This window comes from Aquarana catesbeiana, linkage group LG01, assembly GCF_042186555.1.
Source record: "Aquarana catesbeiana isolate 2022-GZ linkage group LG01, ASM4218655v1, whole genome shotgun sequence".
NCBI classification, from domain to species: Eukaryota; Metazoa; Chordata; class Amphibia; order Anura; family Ranidae; genus Aquarana; species Aquarana catesbeiana.
In genome coordinates this window covers 900018351-900041714 of record NC_133324.1, presented here as the reverse complement: position 1 = coordinate 900041714, position 23364 = coordinate 900018351, and the positions used below count along the sequence as shown (strand labels likewise).

The following is a 23364-nucleotide window of genomic DNA, read 5'->3' as shown; positions in this document are numbered from 1 at the left end:
TTTAAGCAATCATCAGTGAAGTAATCTGATAGCAACTCCCATCCTAACTCTTGGATCTGGTTAATTTTAGAAACCATATGATAAATCGAACAGAGCAGTTAAAACAGTAGGAGCATCATCCAGCATTTTGACTAAAAGCTCATATTTACCAGCAATTGTACACTGTGATTGGGCAGTGTTCAGGAATGTTGAAATCGTCTTGGAAAATGACAGCGATTAAATGAGAAAGCACTGGATGAACATCGCACTGTCTGGCAGAGCAGTATTTGGCATCCAAATGCGAGGCCGGCATAGTTTACATTTCTGGCTTGTTGACATTAGAGGAAGGTATTAGTGACAATTAACCACATTTTATTTCTAGGCTGCGTTAGGCAGCCAGGCTTGCTGCTGAGCGATGGTATTTGGAAACCACATGTGGTCGACGCGAGTTTATTCTGTTACATCGAAGCAAGACAAAATAAAACACAACCTTGGAGATCAGCTCAGAACAAAAGCAAACTGTTTGTTTGTCCTTTAAGACCTTAATGGGACACCAGCAACAAAGTTTTACTTGTTGGCTGCCTACGGTCCTCCTTGGCAGATGTTTTGTTATCAAAGAACCATAGTGTGCTAGTAGTCCGTATTTATGCTTGACATCTGTTTTTCATTGTTCTTTTCTGGTTTTAATCATCTGTATCTATCCTTTTTTTTTTTCTCCATGCCTGCTTTCTGCAGATCCAAAGCCCCCAATTGCACCTGTGAGCATATCGTCCAGTAGTCTTCCTTGGCCAGTGATAATCGGAGTTCCAGCTGGAGCCGTCTTCATATTTGGGACAATTCTTCTGTGGCTTTGCCAGACAAAGAAAAAGCCATGCTCTCCTCCTGCAGCAGCGGCTGCTGTCCACAGGCCGCAGCCAAGGGTTTGCATACCACAGATGGTGGACAAAGACTGCATCTCCTCCATAAACTATGAGGAGTATGTTGCGCAACAGCAGCATTTACTTCCCCAAGGACCTCTTTTGGCCAATGGAGTGGCTTCAAAAATGTACCCAAAGATATACACAGATATCCACACTCATACGCACTCTCACGTGGATGGAAAGGTTCACCAGCATCAACACATTCACTATCAGTGTTAAATGCCATAAACAAACTTGTTTCTCAAGCGGTACCTCAAGACTGATTGGTTCAGCCAACACTGCCAGTAGACATGGATAACGGAATGTCACGGATAATGCAACGGAATTCTTCTACTCATAAAAGGAATCATGAAGGAATCTCTGGTTAATCGGAGGTCATTGTTGCTATTTTTATTTTGTTTTTTTGTGTTTTGGAAAAAGGAAAAAGCACTGTGTTCCTACGAACTAGTTGAAAAGAAAAAAATGGTCACTGTCATATTTCACCGAGGTTTAGTTTATGCTGGTACCTTCTTTATTTTTGAAGCTATGGCCAGGCCTTCAGCCTTGGTCAGCATTTGAGCTTTCAGGAGGTCTAAGAAGAAACCAATAAGGGGGGAAGAAGGATTTGTATGAAGAAAGTAATAAATAGCATTAGTTATAAGCTAGAATGTTCAAGCAACAGAGAACGTCTTTGTCAGTATCATTGAATTTTTGGTGGTTTTTCTTGTCCCTCAAAGTGCCTGTTTTTTTTTTGTTTTTTTTTTAAGCACTCTATTGCAAAGCCATGGTCATGCCAAACCTCTATCATATCCTAGCCTTGTTTCTTCAGCTATTAATACTCATTGGAAGAAAAAATCAAATTTGAAGTTTTGAAGAACTACATCATTTATCATAAATGCTCAAATAATAACATATTTTTTTTTAAAAAAAAGCAATATTTTGCTGTCGATAAAAGCAATAATCTATCATGTGGCTTTGAAAGATGCCTTATAATCATTATGATAATGATGACAGACTTTATAAAGCAATTTGTGACTATAGGAGACGTATATAGATTTTAAACTAAAGCCATGTATATTTAATTTATTTTGTTAAACAGAAAAAAAATGTCTATGTAAAATATTATTTTCAGCAAAAATGTTCATTTCTATTTTCTGAGTGAATTTGTACAATTATTTTAGATACGACTCGTTAACCATTAAAATGTTACCATGTAGCAGGTGGCAGTGGTTTGTTAAGGAGGACTTGCTGGATGTGGATTTCAAAATGGAAGGTTTCTGCATGTTTGTATTGTTTTGAAAATACAACTAAAGGCAAAACTTTTTTAGCTTTTGAATAGAGGGGAGATGGATTATATCACCTGTCAGTTTTTATTGCTATCTGTGCCCCATTAGAGATTTACCCTCTCTATTTGTCCTGTTTACCATTATCATTGAAAGTTAAAATAAAAGAAAATCCAACATTTTGGGTTGTCACCAGAAAAGTAATGGGAAATGGGAAATCTTCCTGTGGTGACACTAGTTCTGGTGACCTGGGGCACTCAGTGCTGCAGCAAGAGCCACTCTTCCCGAACACCGACCGCCATCATGACCGACGCAGCAATCTCCTTCGCCAAGGACTTCATGACCTGGCGGTGTGGCTGCTGCTATCTCCAAGAACGCTGTAGTGCCTATTGAACGAGTCAAGCTTTTGCTGCAAGTCCGACATGCAAGCAAACAAATCATAGCTGACAAGCAATACAAGGGAATCATGGACTTTGTTATCCATATCTCCAAAGAACAAGGTTTCTTGTCCTTCTGGCGTGGTAACCTTGCCAATGTGATCAGGTATTTCCCAACCCAGGCCCTCAACGTTGCCTTCAAAGACCTGGGGGTCCCCAGGGAATTCCCTTAATTTGCAGGGATTTCCTCTCAATTCCTGTTTTGGCTTTAAAACAGGAAGTGAAGGGAAATCTCTCCAATGGGATAAAGATGGCAAAAATAAACCTTACAAGAGTTATAATCCTCCCTTTCTCTATCCAAAATGAAAAAAAAAAAAAGTTTTGCCTATAGTTCTACTTTAAGCTGAGCCCCAGTTACCTTCCACTGCCACGGCAAGGTTCATTTAAAATAAACTTGCAATTCGTTTGCCAGATTAAATTTAGTTTTAAATTGTAGGCATCACTAAAAATGTTGCTCCATTGCATTGCTTCTGGGATGTATTGATGACATGCCTCAGCCTCGATTTCAAAAAGCCATCAACATCTTCTTGCATGCATCCCAAAGGATATTGCAATTCTTTGCAGCAGTCATTTTTCAAAGAAAGCGGTACGATTAAGAGGCTGGTGGTGCTACTTTTTAAGTTCTAACATTAGATCAGCATCTGTAAACGAATGACAGGTTTCATTTATAGAGCCCCTGCATATGCCTATTATGTACAGATGGTGGAGTGGAATGGGTGAGTGTAGTCTGATACTTTATTTTGAAAAAACCTGTTCTGAGCAGCTTTTGGGGCATGAAGTCTACGCATTAGTCTACCCATTAAGACGGCTCTGATTCCCTAGGTGATCAATTATAACACATAAGAATACAACCTATTCATTCATTAAAATCTAGTCATTTGACTTTAAAAACCTATGCCTGCATAAACTAATTGTAACTAATTATATTTGACCTTTTGGTCGCCTAGTGTACTCAGGGTAGTATAAGCTGGCTAAAATCTCTTCATCTACAAGAAACAACAAATGTAAATGAAGATGATTTTTACCTACATATCAATTCAGTTGATATGAACAATTTTAAAGAAAAATTCCAGGCATGGAATATTTTTATATATCTTCATTGGTCCAGCTTGAATCATTGTAACTATATACGAGGGTTCTTCAAAAAATTTCCGCACTTTTTTTAAACTCTTTTTATTAAGAATTTTAAAAACAAATGACATCACTTGTACTAAACTGCAAGGTCAGCTGGCTTGCCAGACAGTCACATGACACCCTCAGACATGACCAATTACTACTTCTCATGTTATCACCATTTCCAGCGAAAATATGAAAGTGCGGAAACTTTTCGAAGACCCCTTGTATATACTATACCTAGCTAATGTTCAAGAAAGCTGGAAATCACTGTAGTAGACACTGAAGTAATCGCCACTTGCTTCCAGGTCCCGTGCTGAGCGGCTGTTCTGATGCATTGTGAATACAGGAGGTCAGCCACTCAGCACGGTCACCATTTAGAGAATGCTTTACATTTTCTGAGTGAGAGCGGGGTGGTGGCAGCATGCTTATCACCTTGTCCAATCAGAGAACGCTTTGCATTCATTCAAAAAATGCTAAGCATTCTCTTAATGGTGCCCACATTGAGTGGCCAATGTCCTGTATTAAAAATGCACCAGGTCAACCACCGAGCGTGGAACTCAGAAGCAAGTGGAGATCACTGAGGTAGCAGTCTCTACTTCAGTGGCATTAGCCAGGTATGGCATATACATAGTTATACTGGCCCAAGCTGAACCAATGTAACTATGTAAAATATATACCATGCTTGGAATTCTTCATTAAAACACAATCAGGTCACTTTATGTGTTCTGTTACTCTTTGCCATGTTAATTAAGGATTTAGGTCGGCGATACACAATTCAAATCTCAGCCGGTTCCTAAAGAAATTCAAACCGTTAATGGGCAGTCTGAATGTACCAAGCTGATTGATCAACTTGGGTACAACCAGCCTGCCATATTCTCTTACAATTATCGCTAGTGGCTGCTATATAGCTGCTAGAGTTAATCACTGTCTTCTCCCGGCGTGGCGGCTTCCCCGCCTCCCCACCGAGGGAAGACAATGGCCCAGCAGGAGGGATTCCCGCATCAGCACTGTCTGTGTGGATGGGGGAATCATGCAAATTTCTTTCCTGCAACCTGTCACAGGAAAGAACTTTGCACTGTGTATGGCTGGCCTTAGCCAGTAGAGACTGGCACACATAGGCCTCAATCCCCAATGGTTGCACAAGACAAGTACTCCTTAATTTACCACTAAATCAGGAGTCCTATTTTGTATACTTTGCTAAAACTAACTCTATAGCATTATTGGCCGTGTAGACAATCTTGTACAGAAACTGCTTCATTCCTATGCTCAAAGCTTTATCAGACACTTGCTTAATATGTATATTTCTTGTCCGTTGATAACTATAGCACATTAATGTTTGTTCATACATGTGAATTTTGTGTGTACATCCGGAAAAAAAAAAGGCTTGTTTGCCATTCTTTCTCAGCCTGAAATTAAGAAAATATTCTTAAAAAACTTTATTCCATAAGATTTTTTATAAAAGTGTCCATTAAAGTATATATTGGTTATTTTATAGCAATTCTTAGTAATTGTTTGTATTTATGAAAACAAGATCATGTTCTGTAAATTACTAATGAGGCAAAAACTTTAGGCAGCAACAGAAAAAGTGGCACCTAATAACAAAGGTCTGCGGGTGCAAATCTTAATCTTAAATCATAGGTAAAGTCCTATTTGTTTATATATAGATATAGATATATCTAGATCTAGATATATATATAGATGCCTATATCTATAGATATAGATATCTATATCTATAGATATCTATATATATGTGAGAGATATCTATATGTAGATAGACATCTCTCTCTCATTCTCTCTCTATGTGTGTTTGTGTATATATATATATATATATATATATATATATATATATATATATACACAAAACAGGATTTTAAATAAGAAAAAAGTTAAGTCTTTTTATTATCATTCTAATGTAAATCTGTCACCAGAGGCAGTCATTTAGGGATGTCACTCAACACCAGTATTAGAGGTGCACCAAGTGGAAATTTTGGTACCGAAAATGCAGGATGCACTTGGCCGAACACCGAAGCTAAAAATGACAGTTTTAAAAAAAATATATATATATTTTTCTATATAATTGTATTATATTTGACTTTCTATTTAATATAATGAATTTAAGTGAATATGAATTTATTGTCGGCCATTATTGGCACCTTTCGTGTAAGAAAAGTTAAAGAAAAATGCATCCCTTTAAATTCTATGTATGTCTTCACACTGGTCCATTGCTCTTCCATTGTGGTGTTAAAAGTCCTGCTTGCTGCATTTTTGGTCAGTTAAAAAAAAACGCACCTCCCTGTTGCAATTAATTGAAAACGCAGCAAGAACGCATCAATAACACACCCGTTTTACATTTTTGATGCAGTTTCTGAGTCTCATGACCTATGAAAAACACACCATAGGCATAGTAAAATCGCGGCAAAATCGCGTGTGTTTTCGGTGCCATTATTGGCACCTTTTTCTCTTATAGGCAAAATGCTGATAACACCAATTTTTGGCCGATATGTTTTGGCGCCGAAATTTTGGTGCATCTCTAACCAGTATATTAGAAACTAAGATCTAAGAAACTTGAACATACATCTACATTTTGCCCAAAAATCCTTATCATAGTTTTAAAATGATCGCACTGGATAATTAACTTTCACTGGTGTGATTGCTTCACGACACACTGAATATCAGAGTTCAACCACAAATTCATGTCTTAGAAAAACGAGAGCAGCTTTTCCCAACCTCTTTGCCCCAGAGCAACCCCTAAAAATATTTTCAGGTCTGTGGGAACCCTTAAGCCCCTATAACACGAGAGGTTCAATCAGGTCCACTTGTCTGTTTTTCAGGCGGACACCTGGCTATCTCGAATCTCGGGATCTGTTCCCCTCCTTCAGACCAGATTGGATCGGAGGACAATCAGCAGTGGCAGCTTGTGCTCCATTTTTGGGGGAGGGGGTGGCAAACAAACCATGCACCACCCCCCGTTGCTCGCTCGTCTGCCCACCAGCCCTGCACTTACCCATCTAGGTTACAGGCAGCTTCGGAACTTTCCTGCGTCTCCTCCTCCTGGGTGGCTTCACGGCGGCTTCCCTTGTGTCTCCTCCTCCTTGGAAGCTTCCTCCTCGGTGGCCAATATGGTCGCTTCTCCTCTCGGCCAATCGGGTCTCAGGACCTGCTTCCTGATTGGCTGGGAGGAGAATCAGGAAGACAATAGCAGCGCCCTGCATGTGGATTAGAGGCCGGGCAAATGTATTAGGGGGGTGGCGCCCAAATGGACGGGCCACCGCTGGCAGTCAGGTATAAGCGGACAGCCAGTCCGTTTACATCCGACTGCCCATAGAGCAGAGCAGGCTGTGTCCGCTATGCATAGGAGAAGTGAACATGGACCTGTCATCCAGCTGCTCTGCTCAGCTCACTAAGGGATCAACTGACAGATCCCCTGCCAAGAAAAAACGTATCCAGTCTGTCTGAAAAGGGCCTTATTGAAACCAATTCATTTGGGTCAATAGGAAAAGTACCTTTTACATTGGTGAACAGTGTTGGTCAGAATGCCACCCTTACAGACAGCTAAAAAAGATCATTGGTGTCATGCTGCTGGCTTTGCGAAGTGGTGTTGACCTTAGAACTGTGTAGGCCCCATCAAATAGGAGGTTGATGCTCTGGAGGAACCCTTGGGTTCCACGGAACCTTGGTTGAGAATGGCTGCATTAGAGAGTGAATCTTTTTTTCTGTCAGCAACACAGTTCATCTGTTTCAGTGTTGCCAGTTGTTTTTTTGTTTTTTTGGGGGTAAATTAAAATGGCTGCCTGTATGTGAAGGGGGAATTAGAAACAGTTGCAGCCACTTTCAACAGGAAAATATGTTAAAAACTTAGGATATTTATGTCTGCCCGCAGTTTCGACAAATCAGTGCTTACGGTCTTTCCCTTCTCAGGACATCTTGGAGGAAAACATTTCCTTTGAAAATAAAAATAATAATGCTTAGGTTGCACAAAGTTTTTGCTTCCTATACAAAGTTATACCGAATACAGCTGCTATTATCTTTTACACAGTTATAACTTTCATTTGTCTTACTTTAATGCCTGCTCAAGTGATATCAAATTCATATTACCATGTTAAATATAAATTATTACATTTAAGTGTACATATTGATTCCACAGGAGCCATTTAGTAAGCATCACAGGCAGGGCCATCTTTTAGTACAGGGCAAGAGGGGGAGCTGCCCCAGGCCCAGTCATTGTTGTGGGGCCCAAAGCAGCTACCCCTTGAGCCCGCACTGCCCGCAAATAGTTGATAAGTGAATTCGGGAGGGCCCAAGAAAAGGTTTGCCCAGGGTCCAATCAAAATTAAAGATGGCCCTGATCGCAGGACATGTAGCAGTGTAGTCTGCCATCACACTAAACCCTATTAGGGAAAAGCCTTGTGTATAGGAGCCCACAGTCCTTTCTAAATATAATAAAACCACATACATTGTAAATAAGAGAGTCCCGAATATGCTCTTGGGCCCACCACATCTTTGTCCACTCTGAAGCCTTCAAAACCAAGGTGCCTTGTATCTTATGATTGACATGTAGGCAATACATCTACTAAATTAACAAACACTCACCAATCATTGCAGAAACATGGCCCATTTGGGTGATGCATTCTTTTTTTTTTTAATTCACGAAAATCTGTCCCTACCAGCAAGGGCTAGATGGTTTTGTTTGTACCCCCCCAGGCCAAAGGGTCCCAGTCCTCTGCTTATCCCTATCAAACGTTTGACTGCATTGTTGTTGTCCATTAAATAGCTGTCACCCTGTTGCAATATGTACTCTTCAATGTCTTGAACTTCAAATGTATGAGTTAAATATATATATTGCATACTTTTGGAAGTAATTTGTCAGTCACAGTTTCTTAGATTTACTTTACTATGTATATGTCCAAGAGTCTTCCGGTTATTTCATCATTTTTAAAACAAATATAATGAAACCAGTCTGTAAATTACCATTTTAAATATGCACCATCTGCAATATGTCCATCAACATTCATCTAATTATGTTAGGTGTGTTTGTACAGATAATTCAGTTTTCCCAACTTCTGGGCAAATGATCTTTTTAAAGATTTTATTTTTGGTAATGGAAAAAGAAAAAAGAATCTTGTTTTTGTAAATGTTAGAACGGTCCTGTTTTATCTGATTAAGCTAAATGCCTGATAATACTTCTTCTGTAATATCTGTTCCCTTTTATGTTATTATAATATTTTGTTTTTGCATCTAGATATGTAAAAGTGTATATTATACATTTTTGTATAGTAAGATGTGTATAAAATGTGCCATATGTAGCTTTTATAAAACCTGCTTATGGTTCAGAACAGATTTGTCTTGTTTTATTTTCACAAATTGACAAAAAAATATATGAAAGAATCACTGGGGTTGATTTACTAAAGGCAAATAGGACTGTGCACTGTGAAAGTGCAGTTGCTCCAGAGAAAAAGAGTACCCAATCACGAGCAAGGAAAATAAAAAAAAAAACAGCATTTTTGCTTGCACATGATTGGATGATGGAAATCAGCAGCGCTTCTGCTCATTTACTAAGCTCTGGAGCAACTGCTATGCCTTTAGTAAATCAACCCCACTATGTACAGGGGATTCTTATGCCGCGTACACACGAGCGGACTTTTCGACTGGACCGAGTCCGGTGGACAATTCGACCGTGTGTGGGCTTCATCGGACCTGCAGCGGACTTTTTCGGTCGAAAATCTGACGGACTTTAGATTTGGAACATGTTTCAAATCTTTACGTCGGAACTCAGCCGGACCCAGTTCCTATCGAAAAGTCGGCTCGTCTGTATGCTATTCTGACGGACGAAAACCGACGCTAGGGCAGCTATTGGCTACTGGCTATCAAGTTCCTTATTTTAGTCCGGTCGTACGTCATCACGTACGGATCCGTCGGACATTGGTGTGATCGTGTGTAGGCAAGTCTGTTTGTTCGGAAAGTCCGTCGGATGGATCGTCGGACCAGTCCGGTTGAAAAGTCAGCTCGTGTGTACGCGGCATTAGTTTATACGATATACATTTCTAAAACAGGAATGTATTCCAATCATCTAAACAATGATTTTTCTATTAAACCTCTGGGAAAATGCACAGCTCAGATTGCAGTGAGGACATGTGTAATGTGCCTGATAGTACAGGTCTCTACCGCAAGCAGGCTACCAATTCTTGGCGCCTAAATAGAGTAAATAGATCTCTTTACCGTATCTCCCCACATGCCTGCACCACAAACATCCTTGGGTGGCCTTGACGCCTGACCACGCTGAGAAAAATATATGGGCCCTGACTCAACAAGCGACAATAGCATTTAACCACTTTCCTACTGGGCACTTTTACCCCTTCCCTGCCCAGGCCAATTTTCAGTTTTCAGTGCTGTCGCACTTTGAATGACAATTGTGCGGTCATGCAACACTTTACCCATATGACATTTTTATCATTTTTTTCACACACATAGAGCTTTCTTTTGGTGGTATTTAATCACCACTGGGGGTTTTATTTTTTTGCTGAATGAAAAAAGGCAAAAAATGTTAAAAAAAAAAAACATTTTTCATAGTTATAATATTTTGCACACAGGTAATTTTTCTCCATCACTGATGTGCGCTGATGAGACTGCATTGATAGGCTGCAATTACAGGTGGCACTGAGGTGCGCTGATAAGGCTGCACTGATAGGTGGTACTGATGGGCAGCACTAATAGGCGGCACTGATAGGCAGCACTAATGGTCACTGGTAGGTGGCACTGATAGGCACTGAAAGGTGACATTGAGAAGGAGGCACTGATTGGCCACACTGAAGGGCACTAATTGGCAGCATTGGTGGGCACTGTTGGGCCTGTACTGACAATCAGTGCCCTGATTATCAGTGTAGATGTCGCTTTAACACAAGCCGGTTATTGGCTCTCTTCTCCCTTCCTCATGCTGTCAGTGTGAGAAAAGGAATGCCGATAACCGGCTTGTGTTTACATCGTGATCAGGTGTCATTGGACACAGCTGAATAGGGCTGCTGTGATTGGTCCTTTTCCCCGATCTGTGATCAGCTGAGTCTGAAAACACCCCCCACGTAGAGGGGTTGTGGCTTGGTATGGTTCAAGATGGGGGGCACGCTCGCTCATCCCCCCGTTTCCTGGCCTGCCAGGCTGCATGCTCCGATAAGGGTCTGGTATGGATTGTGTGGGGGACCCCACAGCGTTTTTTTCTTTTTGGCATGGGGTTTCCCTTAAAATCCATACCAGGCCCGAAGGGCCTGGTACCCATTGGGGGGGACCCTACGCTGTTTTTTTTTGATAATTTTTAATTGCCGGCATGTTTTCTTTACATTCAGCTGTTAGTAGGGAACCCGCTGACAGCTGATGAGTCATGCATTGTTAAGGACGTGGCGGCCGCCTTCCCGACCCGCTCCTTAGCAACCAGCTCAATGCGATAAATTACTGCAGGAAGAAATGCAGTAATTACCGCTCACTCAACAAAAACCGCATTCATTATTTAATGCAAAATTCTTAGTGAATTGCACTTTCAAAACTGATTTAACGCTAATATACCGCATTTTATTTGCCGTTAATTAACACTTAGCTAATTGACCCCAATGTATTTATATATTTTTTTTTAATTATCCTCTAAAGCACACAATGCTCTGGTAATTCTATAATGTGATGCATACAAAGCTCCACAATACCCTTGTTCAATATTTTTTATTAGTTTTTATTAAAGTATACAAAGTTAATCAAACATCACAGAAAAGCTTCTACAAAGAGATTAACCGATTATGGACCGCCTCACACAGATATACTGCAGCAGGGTGACCCTCCTGCACAAAAACACATACAGGTATGTGATTTCGTGCACGGGGTCTGGGGCAATTGTCAATATTCACACATATATACTTTTACTGCTCATTGCTTTCATTAGCACATTTTTATTTTATTTTTCATTTTTATTTTTATTTCATTTTTTATTTATTTGAACGCTACTATTTACTCGACTTATCTCTAGAGGTTTAAATTCAGTCACGTATTCCTGTATATCAGCAGAGCAATGGACTGTGTCAGTAGAGCAAAGATTGGTGTTAGTAGGGCAGTGGACAATGTCAGTATTTTTTTATTTTTATTATTTTTTATTATTTTTTTACAATTTTATTTTTTTAATTATTTTTTCAATATTATTTTTTGTTAATTTTTTTTTTTTTTTTTTTAGGAGCCCTGTTATGGGCTTTGCTGAAATATCAAGGGTCTAAACAGACCCCTTATGTCTCACTTTTGAGACAGAAAGAAACAGGACAGAGATTCCCCAATCCCTTTCTCTGTAGGCTGCAGTAAACATAGTTTACTATGCTTCAGTTAAGAATGAAGACAGGAGCGATCAGTACAGATCACTTGCTGTGTTCATTTAGAAAAGGGAGAGGAGGGAAGCTAGCAGCACTGCAGGGGGAGAGAGGAAGCAGGGGGAGTCAGCACCACAGAGGATGATTAAAGTGTGCCCAGGCACACCCAGCACACCCTGTGCACACGCCTATGGGCATGGTACATGTAGTGGGATGAAATAGGCTATCTTAGGGCAATAGAGAGCCCGGAATGAGTGAAGAGAGATAGAGTAAGAGAGGGATGGGTAAAGAGGAGAGGGAGGATGGCCAGGGGGGCTTTGAGATGGGGTATGAGGCCCTTATCTAACCAACGAATTAGAGTTTGAGTAGGCAATGATCAAAATTCCTTGGAAAGCAATGAGAAATCCTATGTAATTCTCTTCTTTCAGGAGCCGTTGGCTGGAGCCAAAAGAAAGGCTTATGCAGAGCACTCTCCTGGATTCTTCCTCCCAGCTCCAGTGGTTTTGTCCCATGTTTATTGGTAGCGGGGACAGTACGTCAAGACACCACTATACAGGGTAACAATAGTGCAGTGAATTCACTGCAGATAATTTAACATCACCCTACTGGAGCAAGTACCATGAAATGGCAGGATCACCAACTATTGATATTGATTTTTTGAAAAACAGCTTTCAGAAGCTTTAAAGAATTGATAATATTTATTTGCAGTAGCGGCTGGTGCTCAATAATTCGGGGGGGGTTGTGACAAACCTGCAGACCTACGGTGAGCCATCCCTGGCGTCTGACTGTGGTGGCTGGTGGGTCCCCTGCTTTTCCCCCTGGTTGTGCGTCTTCTCCGGCCGTGCGTCTCCTCCCTACTCCCCCTTGGCCAATAAGATCGCTTCTCCTCACGACCCGCTTCCTGATTGGCTGGGAGGAGAATCAGTGTGACAATAGTGAATATTCAGTCGCTATTCTCACACAACCGGGGGGGCTGGGTGCGTAGGTCTCTGTGCCCCGAGCCCACCCTTTTTTGAAGCCTATTAGAGCCTCTGGCTCTAATCACGTGCTTAAACCCCCCCCTTTGGAATCCATGCATCCTGTATATAGATTAGGGGGCCGGACACATGGATGGGGGGGCGGAACCCGTGTGCCCCTAATGGACGGGCCGCCACTGTTTGTTTTTTTTGGGTGCATTTTTTTTTTATTTTTGGGTATAGTTGCACTTAAATTGATACTGCAGCTTGATAAAACAGGGCCCCAGTCTGCGTATTTACTACCTTTTCTTTCTGAAATGCTGACTCATTGCTTGGTATGCTGATCTAACGGCCTAAAAAATATATACCGGTGTATACCAGGTAGAAACAATTTACTGCACATATTTTGGTCCTGACCACCAAAAATATCGATGCTGCGCCACCTAGTGCATGGTTATGTATACTGGCTTCATGGAAATCTTCCCTCACTCCCACAGTTCAACAATGGATCAAAAGGGTTGGGGATATCAGGGTGATGGAAATTCGCACAAGGGTAATGGAAAGCCAGGTTGGGCCATCGAACCCTGTGTGATTTCTTTCAACATTAATGCAGTAAATGTGGCCAACGTCCCTCTCTGTGGCTTTGCCGGTGTATGTCCCCGATGATTTCACACCCCCCCACCCTTACTCTTCCCCCCCCCCTTTTTTTTTCTCTTTCTCTGTGACTTACTGGACACACTTGTCCTCTCTAATCATTGTGTGGGGTTTCCTCTAGCAACCAACCATGTGACACTACTCACAATAGGCGATTGGACCACCTTTTATTGAGGCAGACTAGTGCCCCTCCCTTCATGATTGTATTTTCTGACTCATTTTCTGTAATCTAATTTGATTGCTGTCAGCCCTCATATACAGCATTACAATGCAAGTCAATTCCTACTGCTGTTTGAAGCCTTGCAGCTTATCTTGGCAGTTTGTATTATATTTCACATCTGTTTTGTATGGATTGGTTCTTTCTGACCAACCTTTAAACAGAAAATGTGGAACCCACCTCTCCTGGTTATAAACAATGTGCTGCTAGCCCAATAACGTATATAACATAAAGCAATATACTCCCAATGGCTTATACGCAGCTTACAAGTAATGAAAAATTGTTCTTTTATATAAAATTATTGTTTTTATTCTCAGGGGGTAAAATTGCATCAATAAAAAAAGCAATAACAAAAGAGAAAGGGAATGGGAAGGAGAACATGTGGAAAAGGAGGAACAACAACAAGAGCTCTGTTGTACACAAAAATAAACATATTGGATGTCTATATGGCATTTAACAAAAAGAAATCCACAAATGGTATATTACTGTGGATATTACTGTTTAGAGTAACCCCAACGCGTTTCAATAATAATTTTGTATATGATCTTCTTCGGGGGGATACAGACATCTATAACATATCAATACAGAATATTAGCAATATTGACATTAATAACATCATCATCATTGGGAATAAAGAGCCTGTATATACAGGAATTCAAAAATAACAAAGGGTCCTACCTTTTGATATGAAAAATATTTAAATAGCCACAGCAAAAAGACAAAATGTAACATCACATCAGGATATGCTCACGGTGGTCCACCATCCAGAAAATGGGCAGGGAGTCCAATTCTGTCTACAAGAGGTCATAATGAATTAGAGGTGCAGGGGTGGGGGGGAGACACAAATGCGCGTATGATGAATATAATATCTAGAGATGAATTACCTTCAACTTTTTTATTATTATAAAGTTATCCTATGCATTGATTCAAATCTTGTGCTTTTTGCTGAAGGAATGTGTTTCCCAGATTAAATGCATCACCTGGGGGATATCGGTTTCCAACAGGTGTATACTTATGTGTAAAAGTCTATAACATATGTCTATATAGATAAAGCTGCATTCAATGGGTATAATTACCATGTTTAACTATCTATCAATCCAGTGTGTGATATGTTGATTTATCCAGTATGTCAGAGCAGGCGGCTAGTTATACGTTCATAGTGCTTTCATCAGTTCCACACCATTAATGCAACCACATGCTGCATTGAAGAAACATACATGTATATATATATATATGTACATGTATAACTAAATCAATTAGTCAGAGGGGGCTGAGACAGCTATCTCAAACCCCCAGGTAAACTGACCATATTGCAATATATTTTCAAAGGAAAGGGATGGTAAATGGTTACTTACTGAGAGTTGTCTTTCACTACATGCTCCTGTCCTGCAACTATCCAGTGTGTTGTATCCACATAGGAATAGGATGCACTGTATACTGGGTGTGCTGTTTATATGGAAGCCTGCTGATGCCCTGACCTGTCTCACCTGTGTGCATAATCAAGGTATGAACCAGCGCATCAGTGTCTGACCTCCCCATCTTGTATTGCACGCCCCTTCCAGCCATGAAAAAATCAAAGGCCAGCTGTATGGCCTCCTCGGCGTTCAGAGAGAATCTCCGCAATGGCCGCCGACTCCATGGAAACCTGTCCGGCGTTATAGAAGTCTGTATCCCCCTGAAGAAGAACATATACAAAATTATGATTGAAACGCGTTGGGGTTACTCTAAACAGTAATATCCACAGATATACCATTTGTGGATTTCTTTTTGTTAAATGCCATATAGACATCTAATATGTTTATTTTTGTGTACACCGGAGCTCTTGTTGTTGTTCCTCCTTTTCCACATGTTCCCCTTCCCATCCCCTTTTGCCTTTTGTTATTGCTGCTTTTATTAATGCAATTTTACCCATTGAAAATAAAAACAATATTTTTATATAAAACAAGTATTTTTCATTACTTGTAAGCTGCGTATAAGCCATTGGGAGTATCTTGCTTTTTGTCTGACCAACTTTTTTCCAATGTTCTCTTATGTGTTCTCTGTGTATATGTATTGGAAGATGTATTGAGAAAATGTATAAATAAAGAATAAAATAAATAGATGTATGTGTGTGTGTGTGTATATATATATATATATACACAGTGATCAGCATAAGTGAGTATACCCCATATTTGTAAGAAAATCTTTCCTCTCCTTTCAGAATCAACATTTTCTACAGGACGCTATACTTCAAAATACTCCCACAAATGTGGACCAACACAAGCCAGTCCGACTTTGAAAAAGGTTTCTGCACTTCTTTGGTCCAGTTTCATCCCATTTAATATAATTGAAGTCAGAGGACAAGTCGGACTATCTCAAAGATGGAGCAAAGTCGGATGGAAGTAGGACCGATGTAAGACCGATGTCGCAGGGCAAAGTCGGAACAAAAATTTTAAAAAGATGGAACTGCAACCATCTCACAGAGATGTCCAGGCTGTCCACAAAAGTTAACACCTCGACAGGAGCGTCTTCTGATGAGAAGGGTTGAAGAAAATTGCCATGCATGTTCACTGCAGTTAGCTAATGAAATAGAAAGCCAAACTGGGGTGATTGTTTTCTGTGACAGAATACAGCGTACACTACAGAGGAATTGCATGCATGGGTGTCATCCATAACGAAAGCCTCTCCTAAAGCCCATGCACAAAAAAGCCCGCCTAGAATTTGCCAGGGCCCATACTGAACAAGAAGACTACTGGGACTCTGTACTATGGAGTGATGAGACCAAGATAAATGTTTTTGGAACTGATGGCTTCAAAACTGTATGGCATCACAAAGGTGAGGAGTACAAAGAAAAATGCATGGTGCCTGCCAAGAAACATGGTGGTGGCAGTGTCCTTCTGTGGGACTGCATGAGTGCTGCTGGTGTCAGGGAGCTGCATTTCATTGATGGTATCATGAATTCACAGATATACTGCTCTATATTGAAGGAGAAGATGCTACCATCACTCCATGCCCTTGGTCACCGTGCACTTTTCCAACATGACAATGATCCAAAACACATATCAGAGGCCACTGTTGCATTTCTGAAGAAGAACTGGATGAAAGTGTTTCAGTGGTCAAGTATGTCTCCTAATCTGAACCCAATCGAACACCTATGGGGAATTCTGAAGAGACAAGTTGAGCATCACTCTCCATCCAGCATCCAGGGTCTAAAAGAGGTCATACTTGAAGAATAGAAGAATAGAAAAGGATAGATGTTGAAGTATGTCACCAACTTGTTCATGCCATGCCTAGAAGACTTGGTGCTATTGTTACAAATCACGGAGGTCATACAAAATATGTTGTGGGGTGTATTCATTTTTGCATCAACACTGTAGTCATAAAGGGATGGACATGGTCAGCGACAATACTCAGGTAGGCCGTGGCATTTAAATGATGCTCAATTGGTAAAATATCCTCCCACACCATTACACCACCAGCCTGAACTGTTGATACAAGGCAGGATGGATCCATGCTTTCATGCCGTTTATGCCAAATTCTGACCCTACCATCTGAATGTCGCAGCTGAAATCCAGACTCATCAGACAAGGCAACGTTTTTCCAATGTTCTATTGTCCAACTTTGGTGCGCCTGTGCGAATTGTAGCCTCAGTTTCCTGATCTTAGCTGACAGGAGTGGCACCCAGTGTGGTCTTCTGTTGCTGTAGCCCATCTGCTTCAAGGTTTGATGTGTTGTGCCTTCAGAGATGGTACTCTGCGTACCTTGGTTTTACCGAGTGTTTATTTGAGTTACTGTTGCCTTTCTATCATCTCAAACCAGTCTGCCCACTCTCCTCTGACCTCTGACATCAACAAAGCATTTTCGTCCACACAACTGGTGCTCACTGAATATTTTCTCTTTTTTGGACCATTCTCTGTTACCTCTAGAGATGGTTGTGCGTGAAAAATCCCAGTAGATCAGCAGTTTTTGAAATACTCAGGCCAGCCCGTCTGGCAACAACAACCATGCCACATTCAAAGTCACCTAAATCGTCTTTCTTCCCCATTCTGATGCACGGCTCGAACTTCAGCAAGTCGACTTCACCACATCTAGATGCCTAAATGCATTGAGTTGCTGCCATGTGATTGGCTGATTAGTAATTTGTGTTACCAAGAAATTGAACAGGTGTACCTCATCAAGTGGACAGTGAGTATATATATGTATATATATACAGTGGGGACGGAAAATATTCAAACCCCCTTAAATTTTTCACTCTGTTATATTGCAGCCATTTGCTAAAATCATTTAAGTTAATTTTTGTTATCTCATTAATGTACACACAGCACCCCATAATGACAGAAAAACACAGAATTGTTGACATTTTTAATTTAAATTTTAATTTTAATTATTTGATTTATTAAAAAAGAAAAACTGAACTATCACATGGTCCTAAGTATTCAGACCCTTTGTTGTGACACTCATATATTTAACTCAGGTGCTGTCCATTTCTTCTGATCATCCTTAAAACGGTTCTACGCCTTCATTTGAGTCCAGCTGTGTTTGATTATACTGATTGGACTTTTATTAGGAAAGCCACACACCTGTCTATATAAGACCTTACAGCTCACAGTGCATGTCAGAGCAAATGAGAATCATGAGGTCAAAGGAACTGCCTGAAGAGCTCAGAGACAGAATTGTGGCAAGGCCCAGATCTGGCCAAGGTTACAAAAAAATGTTTGCTGCACTTAAGGTTCCTAAGAGCACAGTGACCTCTATAATCCTTAAATGGAAGACGTTTGGGACAACCAGAACCCTTCCTAGAGCTGGCCGTCCGGCCAAACTGAGCTATCGGGGGAGAAGAGCCTTGGTGAGAGAGGTAAAGAAGAACCCAAAGATCACTGTGGCTGAGCTCCAGAGATGCAGTCAGGAGATGGGAGAAAGTTGTAGAAAGTCAACCATCACTGCAGCCCTCCACCAGTTGGGGCTTTGTGGCAGAGTGGCCCGACGGAAGCCTCTCCTCAGTGCAAGACACATGAAAGCCCGCATGGAGTTTGCTAAAAAACACCTGAAGGACTCCAAGATGGTGAGCAATAAGATTCTCTGGTCTGATGAGACCAAGATAGAACTTTTTGGCCTTAATTCTAAGCGGTATGTGTGGAGGAAAACAGGCACTGCTCATCACCTGTCCAATACAGTCCCAACAGTGAAGCATGGTGGTGGCAGCATCATGCTGTGGGGGTGTTTTTCAGCTGCAGGGACAGGACGACTGGTTGCAATCGAGGGAAAGATGAATGCGGCCAAGTACAGGGATATCCAGGACGAAAACCTTCACCAGAGTGCTCAGGACCTCAGACTGGGCCGAAGGTTTACCTTCCAACAAGACAATGACCCTAAGCACACAGCTAAAATAACGAAGTAGTGGCTTCACAACAACTCTGTGACTGTTCTTGAATGGCCCAGCCAGAGCCCTGACTTAAACCCAATTGAGCATCTCTGGAGAGACCTAAAAATGGCTGTCCACCAATGTTTACCATCCAACCTGACAGAACTGGAGAGGATCTGCATGGAGGAATGGCAGAGGATCCCCAAATCCAGGTGTGAAAAACTTGTTGCATCTTTCCCAAAAAGACTCATGGCTGTATTAGATCAAAAGGGGCTTCTACTAACTACTGAGCAAAGGGTCTGAATACTTAGGACCATGTGATATTTCAGTTTTTCTTTTTTAATAAATCTGCAAAAATGTCAACAATTCTGTGTTTTTCTGTCAAGGACCTCCCCTGCAGATGCTGTGAAGGTATCTTCAAGTTGGCATTTTGATCTCCAAATGAGAGGTAATGCCACACCCTGCGGCTCTGATCTCAAGCCTGCATCTGTTTTTTGAGTCCTCTGCAGCACTCCCTGCAACTCGTTTCCCTTTCAAGGCTCTCTGCCGCTCTCTCTGCTCTACACAGTCCCTGGCTCAGCCCACAGCACCGTCTCTCCTTGCTCTGTTTACTGCAGCCTGGGCTTATTGCAGCTTAAAATATAATTAAAAACAATTTTTTTTTTAGTTTTGGATAGCGTGGAGAGGGGTTAGAACCCCTGTCAGTTTTTTATTGCTGTCTGTGCCACCATTAAGGAGATTCACCCTCTCTATTTGTTCTGTTTACCATTATTTGCTTATAGTTCTACTTTGGGGGGGGGGGGGGGGGGGGGCAGACGGTGGGCGTCAAAAATGCTGATCAATCGTGCATTTTTGCCCCCCCCCCCCCCAATTGCAAGTCCAAACGAGGCCTGAGGCCTCATTTGTGTTTGAATGTACAGGTACAGGCAGTCCCATTCATGTCAATTGGGACATAGCTGCATGGACAAAGTCACTGCTCCCAACTTTACATTCATGTGGGTGCATTTTCGAGAGCTCACACTGTCTATTATGGTGACACTGTACTGCTCTGGTGACAGTATTTAAAAAAAAATTGTAAAAAAAAAAGAAATTGTTAAAAATGTATTAAAAAAGATGTTTATTCTTACTTTATTTTTACATACTGTCGCCAGTCAGTGACATCCCCACACTTAGTTTTCCAAAATATTGTAACAAAAAAATATAAGTTAAAGGATAAGTTCACCTTTAAAAAAAAAATAATAAATGCACTTGTTTTGCAGGTAAATATGTATTGCATTTATTGCCTGTAAAGCATTGCACCCATGATCAGCAGATTGCATGTGTAATGCCAGGCTCCTGGAGACTGTGTAGCTGTCTGCCTGTACCTCCTATATGGGAAGACAGTTACTGAGTGACAGAAAGATCAATGAACTACCTAGAGTGAAAAGAAATCAAATTGCGCAACCAAAAACACAAAAACTAATACATATTAAATACTGTGTGTATTCAAGTCCATATGGTGCTTCAATAATATTAGTGATATTAAACAATCCGGATATAACTTGAAACTTCTGTTGGATCTTTATAGTAAGAGAGGCTGCTTACCGGATCAGGTGAATCGCAAATTATAGAGGTCAAACTCGCTCAGCAACGGGTCATTCAGCCTGTGAGTATTCCTCCTGGGACTCCTCTAGAGCCGGTATTCCTCCTGATACAGCGGAAGGTAGTTCTGATGTAATGTTTCTCACAAAAGCACTGACAGATCCTCCACATTGGAATATGTTTACCAGATAAGAAGAAAAAGAGGCTTCATGGTGCAGTATCTCCGTTTAAGCAAAAAAAGTTTTAAAACAGCCGCTGCTCAAGCCAGCCAGCTGGTGCGTGGTGATGTCAAAGACTGGTGCTCCACCCGACGCGTTTCCCCGTACAAGGCATCGACTGGGAACAGAGGCTAGGTCTAAGCGTCACACACCACGCTCTAAACACACCTTTACGGTCTATTCCCATATGGTGTCATTTGTACCAATGGATTCAATATGTGTTTTATACATTACAAACCATGGTAAATGTTTATATGCATCTAAAACAAATACTTTAGGTATATTATTGATACATTTCATTGCCGGTTTTATACATAAAAACATTACTATAAAATAAAACAAAAATTAAAAATTAAACATGAATACCCTAAGGACATTTTGACATTTGATCATCAATTCATATAGACCACATTAAGTATCAGTACATCCCCACTAATGTACCGGATATGACCTCCTGGGTTGTACTGATGACAATTAAAGTTAAAAATTCTGAAATTACAAATTCAGAATTTAAAATAAATTGGAAGACCTTATTCAAAGGAGAATTGACATACAGTGGGGACAGAAAGTATTCAGACCCCCTTAAATTTTTCACTCTTTGTTATATTGCAGCCATTTGCTAAAATCATTTAAGTTCATTTTCTCCTCATTAATGTACACACAGCACCACATATTGACAGAAAAACACAGAATTGTTGACATTTTTGCAGATTTATTAAAAAAGAAAAACTGAAATATCACATGGTCCTAAGTATTCAGACCCTTTGCTCAGTATTTAGTAGAAGCACCCTTTTGATCTAATACAGCCATGAGTCTTTTTGGGAAAGATGCAAAAAGTTTTTCACACCTGGATTTGGGGATCCTCTGCCATTCCTCCTGGCAGATCCTCTCCAGTTCTATCAGGTTGGATGGTAAACGTTGGTGGACAGCCATTTTTAGGTCTCTCCAGAGAGGCTCAATTGGGTTTAAGTCAGAACTCTGGCTGGGCCATTCAAGAACAGTCACGGATTTGTTGTGAAGCCACTCCTTCGTTATTTTAGCTGTGTGCTTAGGGTCATTGTCTTGTTGGAAGGTAAACCTTTGGCCCAGTCTGAGGTCCTGAGCACTCTGGAGAAGGTTTTCATCCAGGATATCCCTGTACTTGGCCGCATTCATCTTTCCCTCGATTGCAACCAGTTGTCCTGTCCCTGCAGCTGAAAAACACCCCCACAGCATGATGCTGCCACCACCATGCTTCACTGTTGGGACTGTATTGGACAGGTGATGAGCAGTGCCTGGTTTTCTCCATACATACCGCTTAGAATTAAGGCCAAACAGTTCTATCTTTGTCTCATCAGACCAGAGCATCTAGGCAAGGAAGAAAATACATACAGATATTGTTCAAAATTTGGCTGGAACCCCGCTTTAAATATATGAGTGTCACAGCAAAGGGTCTGAATACTTAGGACCATGTGATATTTCAGTTATTCTTTTTTAATAAATCTGCAAAAATGTCAACAATTCTGTGTTTTTCTGTCAATATGGGGTGCTGTGTGTACATTAATGAGGAAAAAAAATGAACTTAAATGATTATGGCAAATGGCTGCAATATAACAAAGAGTGAAAAATTTAAGGGGGTCTGAATACTTTCTGTCCCCACTGTATATATGCACCTATATACAGTACATATAGGGCTATAAAATTAGGGAGGGGGGGAAGGCACATCATCCCCCTGACATGCTCCAAAGGTCTAAAATATTTATCCACAGCCATCTAAGAACAGACCTGCCATATCCCACACACAGCAGAGAAATCTTCCTGCTGTGCCGGAGATATTGGACACATCTCCCATGTCTCACAACCAACACATAACCCTTCAAATCCATAGCGAATACTCCGTCCCTCCAGAAATATTTCTGGGAAGGAGAAGGAAAAAAGAAAAACAAAGAGCAGGAACTAACTGTTATCTATATAACAATTGATATCCCATTCAACGTTAAGCCCCAAGGGGCTATAACATTGGATATCAAAAATCCATCTGTTTTCTCTACATGAGGTGTGTCTTTTAAGATTGTTTCCCCTCCAATGTGGGGTATACCTCTCTATAGCAATAACCTGTGAGAAAGAAGGATCCCTCTGATGGTGGAGACGAAAATGTTTAGAAACGCTATGTCCTATGAAACCCTTTCGTATGTTGCCTATATGTTCCCCTATTCTTACATTAAGTGCCCTAGTGGTCCTCCCCACAAATTGGTGGCCACACAGACACCTCGGGAGATAGATAACCTCTACAGTTCCACATGTGATGAAATCAGTGATATTGTATACCTTTGAGGTGACTTGTGAGGAAAAAGATGAAGTTTTCATGGTTTTG

General features: G+C 40.9%; 1 protein-coding gene across 6 annotated transcripts in view; it reads left to right on the top strand.

Annotated features, from left to right (window-relative positions):
• FGFRL1 (fibroblast growth factor receptor like 1) overlaps window positions 1–9047 on the top strand; it is a 229521-nt gene extending 220474 nt beyond the window's left edge. For all 6 annotated transcript variants that reach the window (XM_073610959.1, XM_073610960.1, XM_073610956.1 and 3 more), the window contains one exon: window positions 715–9047. In XM_073610959.1, coding sequence (XP_073467060.1) covers window positions 715–1118 — 404 coding nt within the window. In that variant the 3' untranslated portion in view covers window positions 1119–9047. The remainder of the gene's footprint in view (window positions 1–714) is intronic.
• The last annotated feature ends 14317 nt before the right edge of the window (window positions 9048–23364 follow it).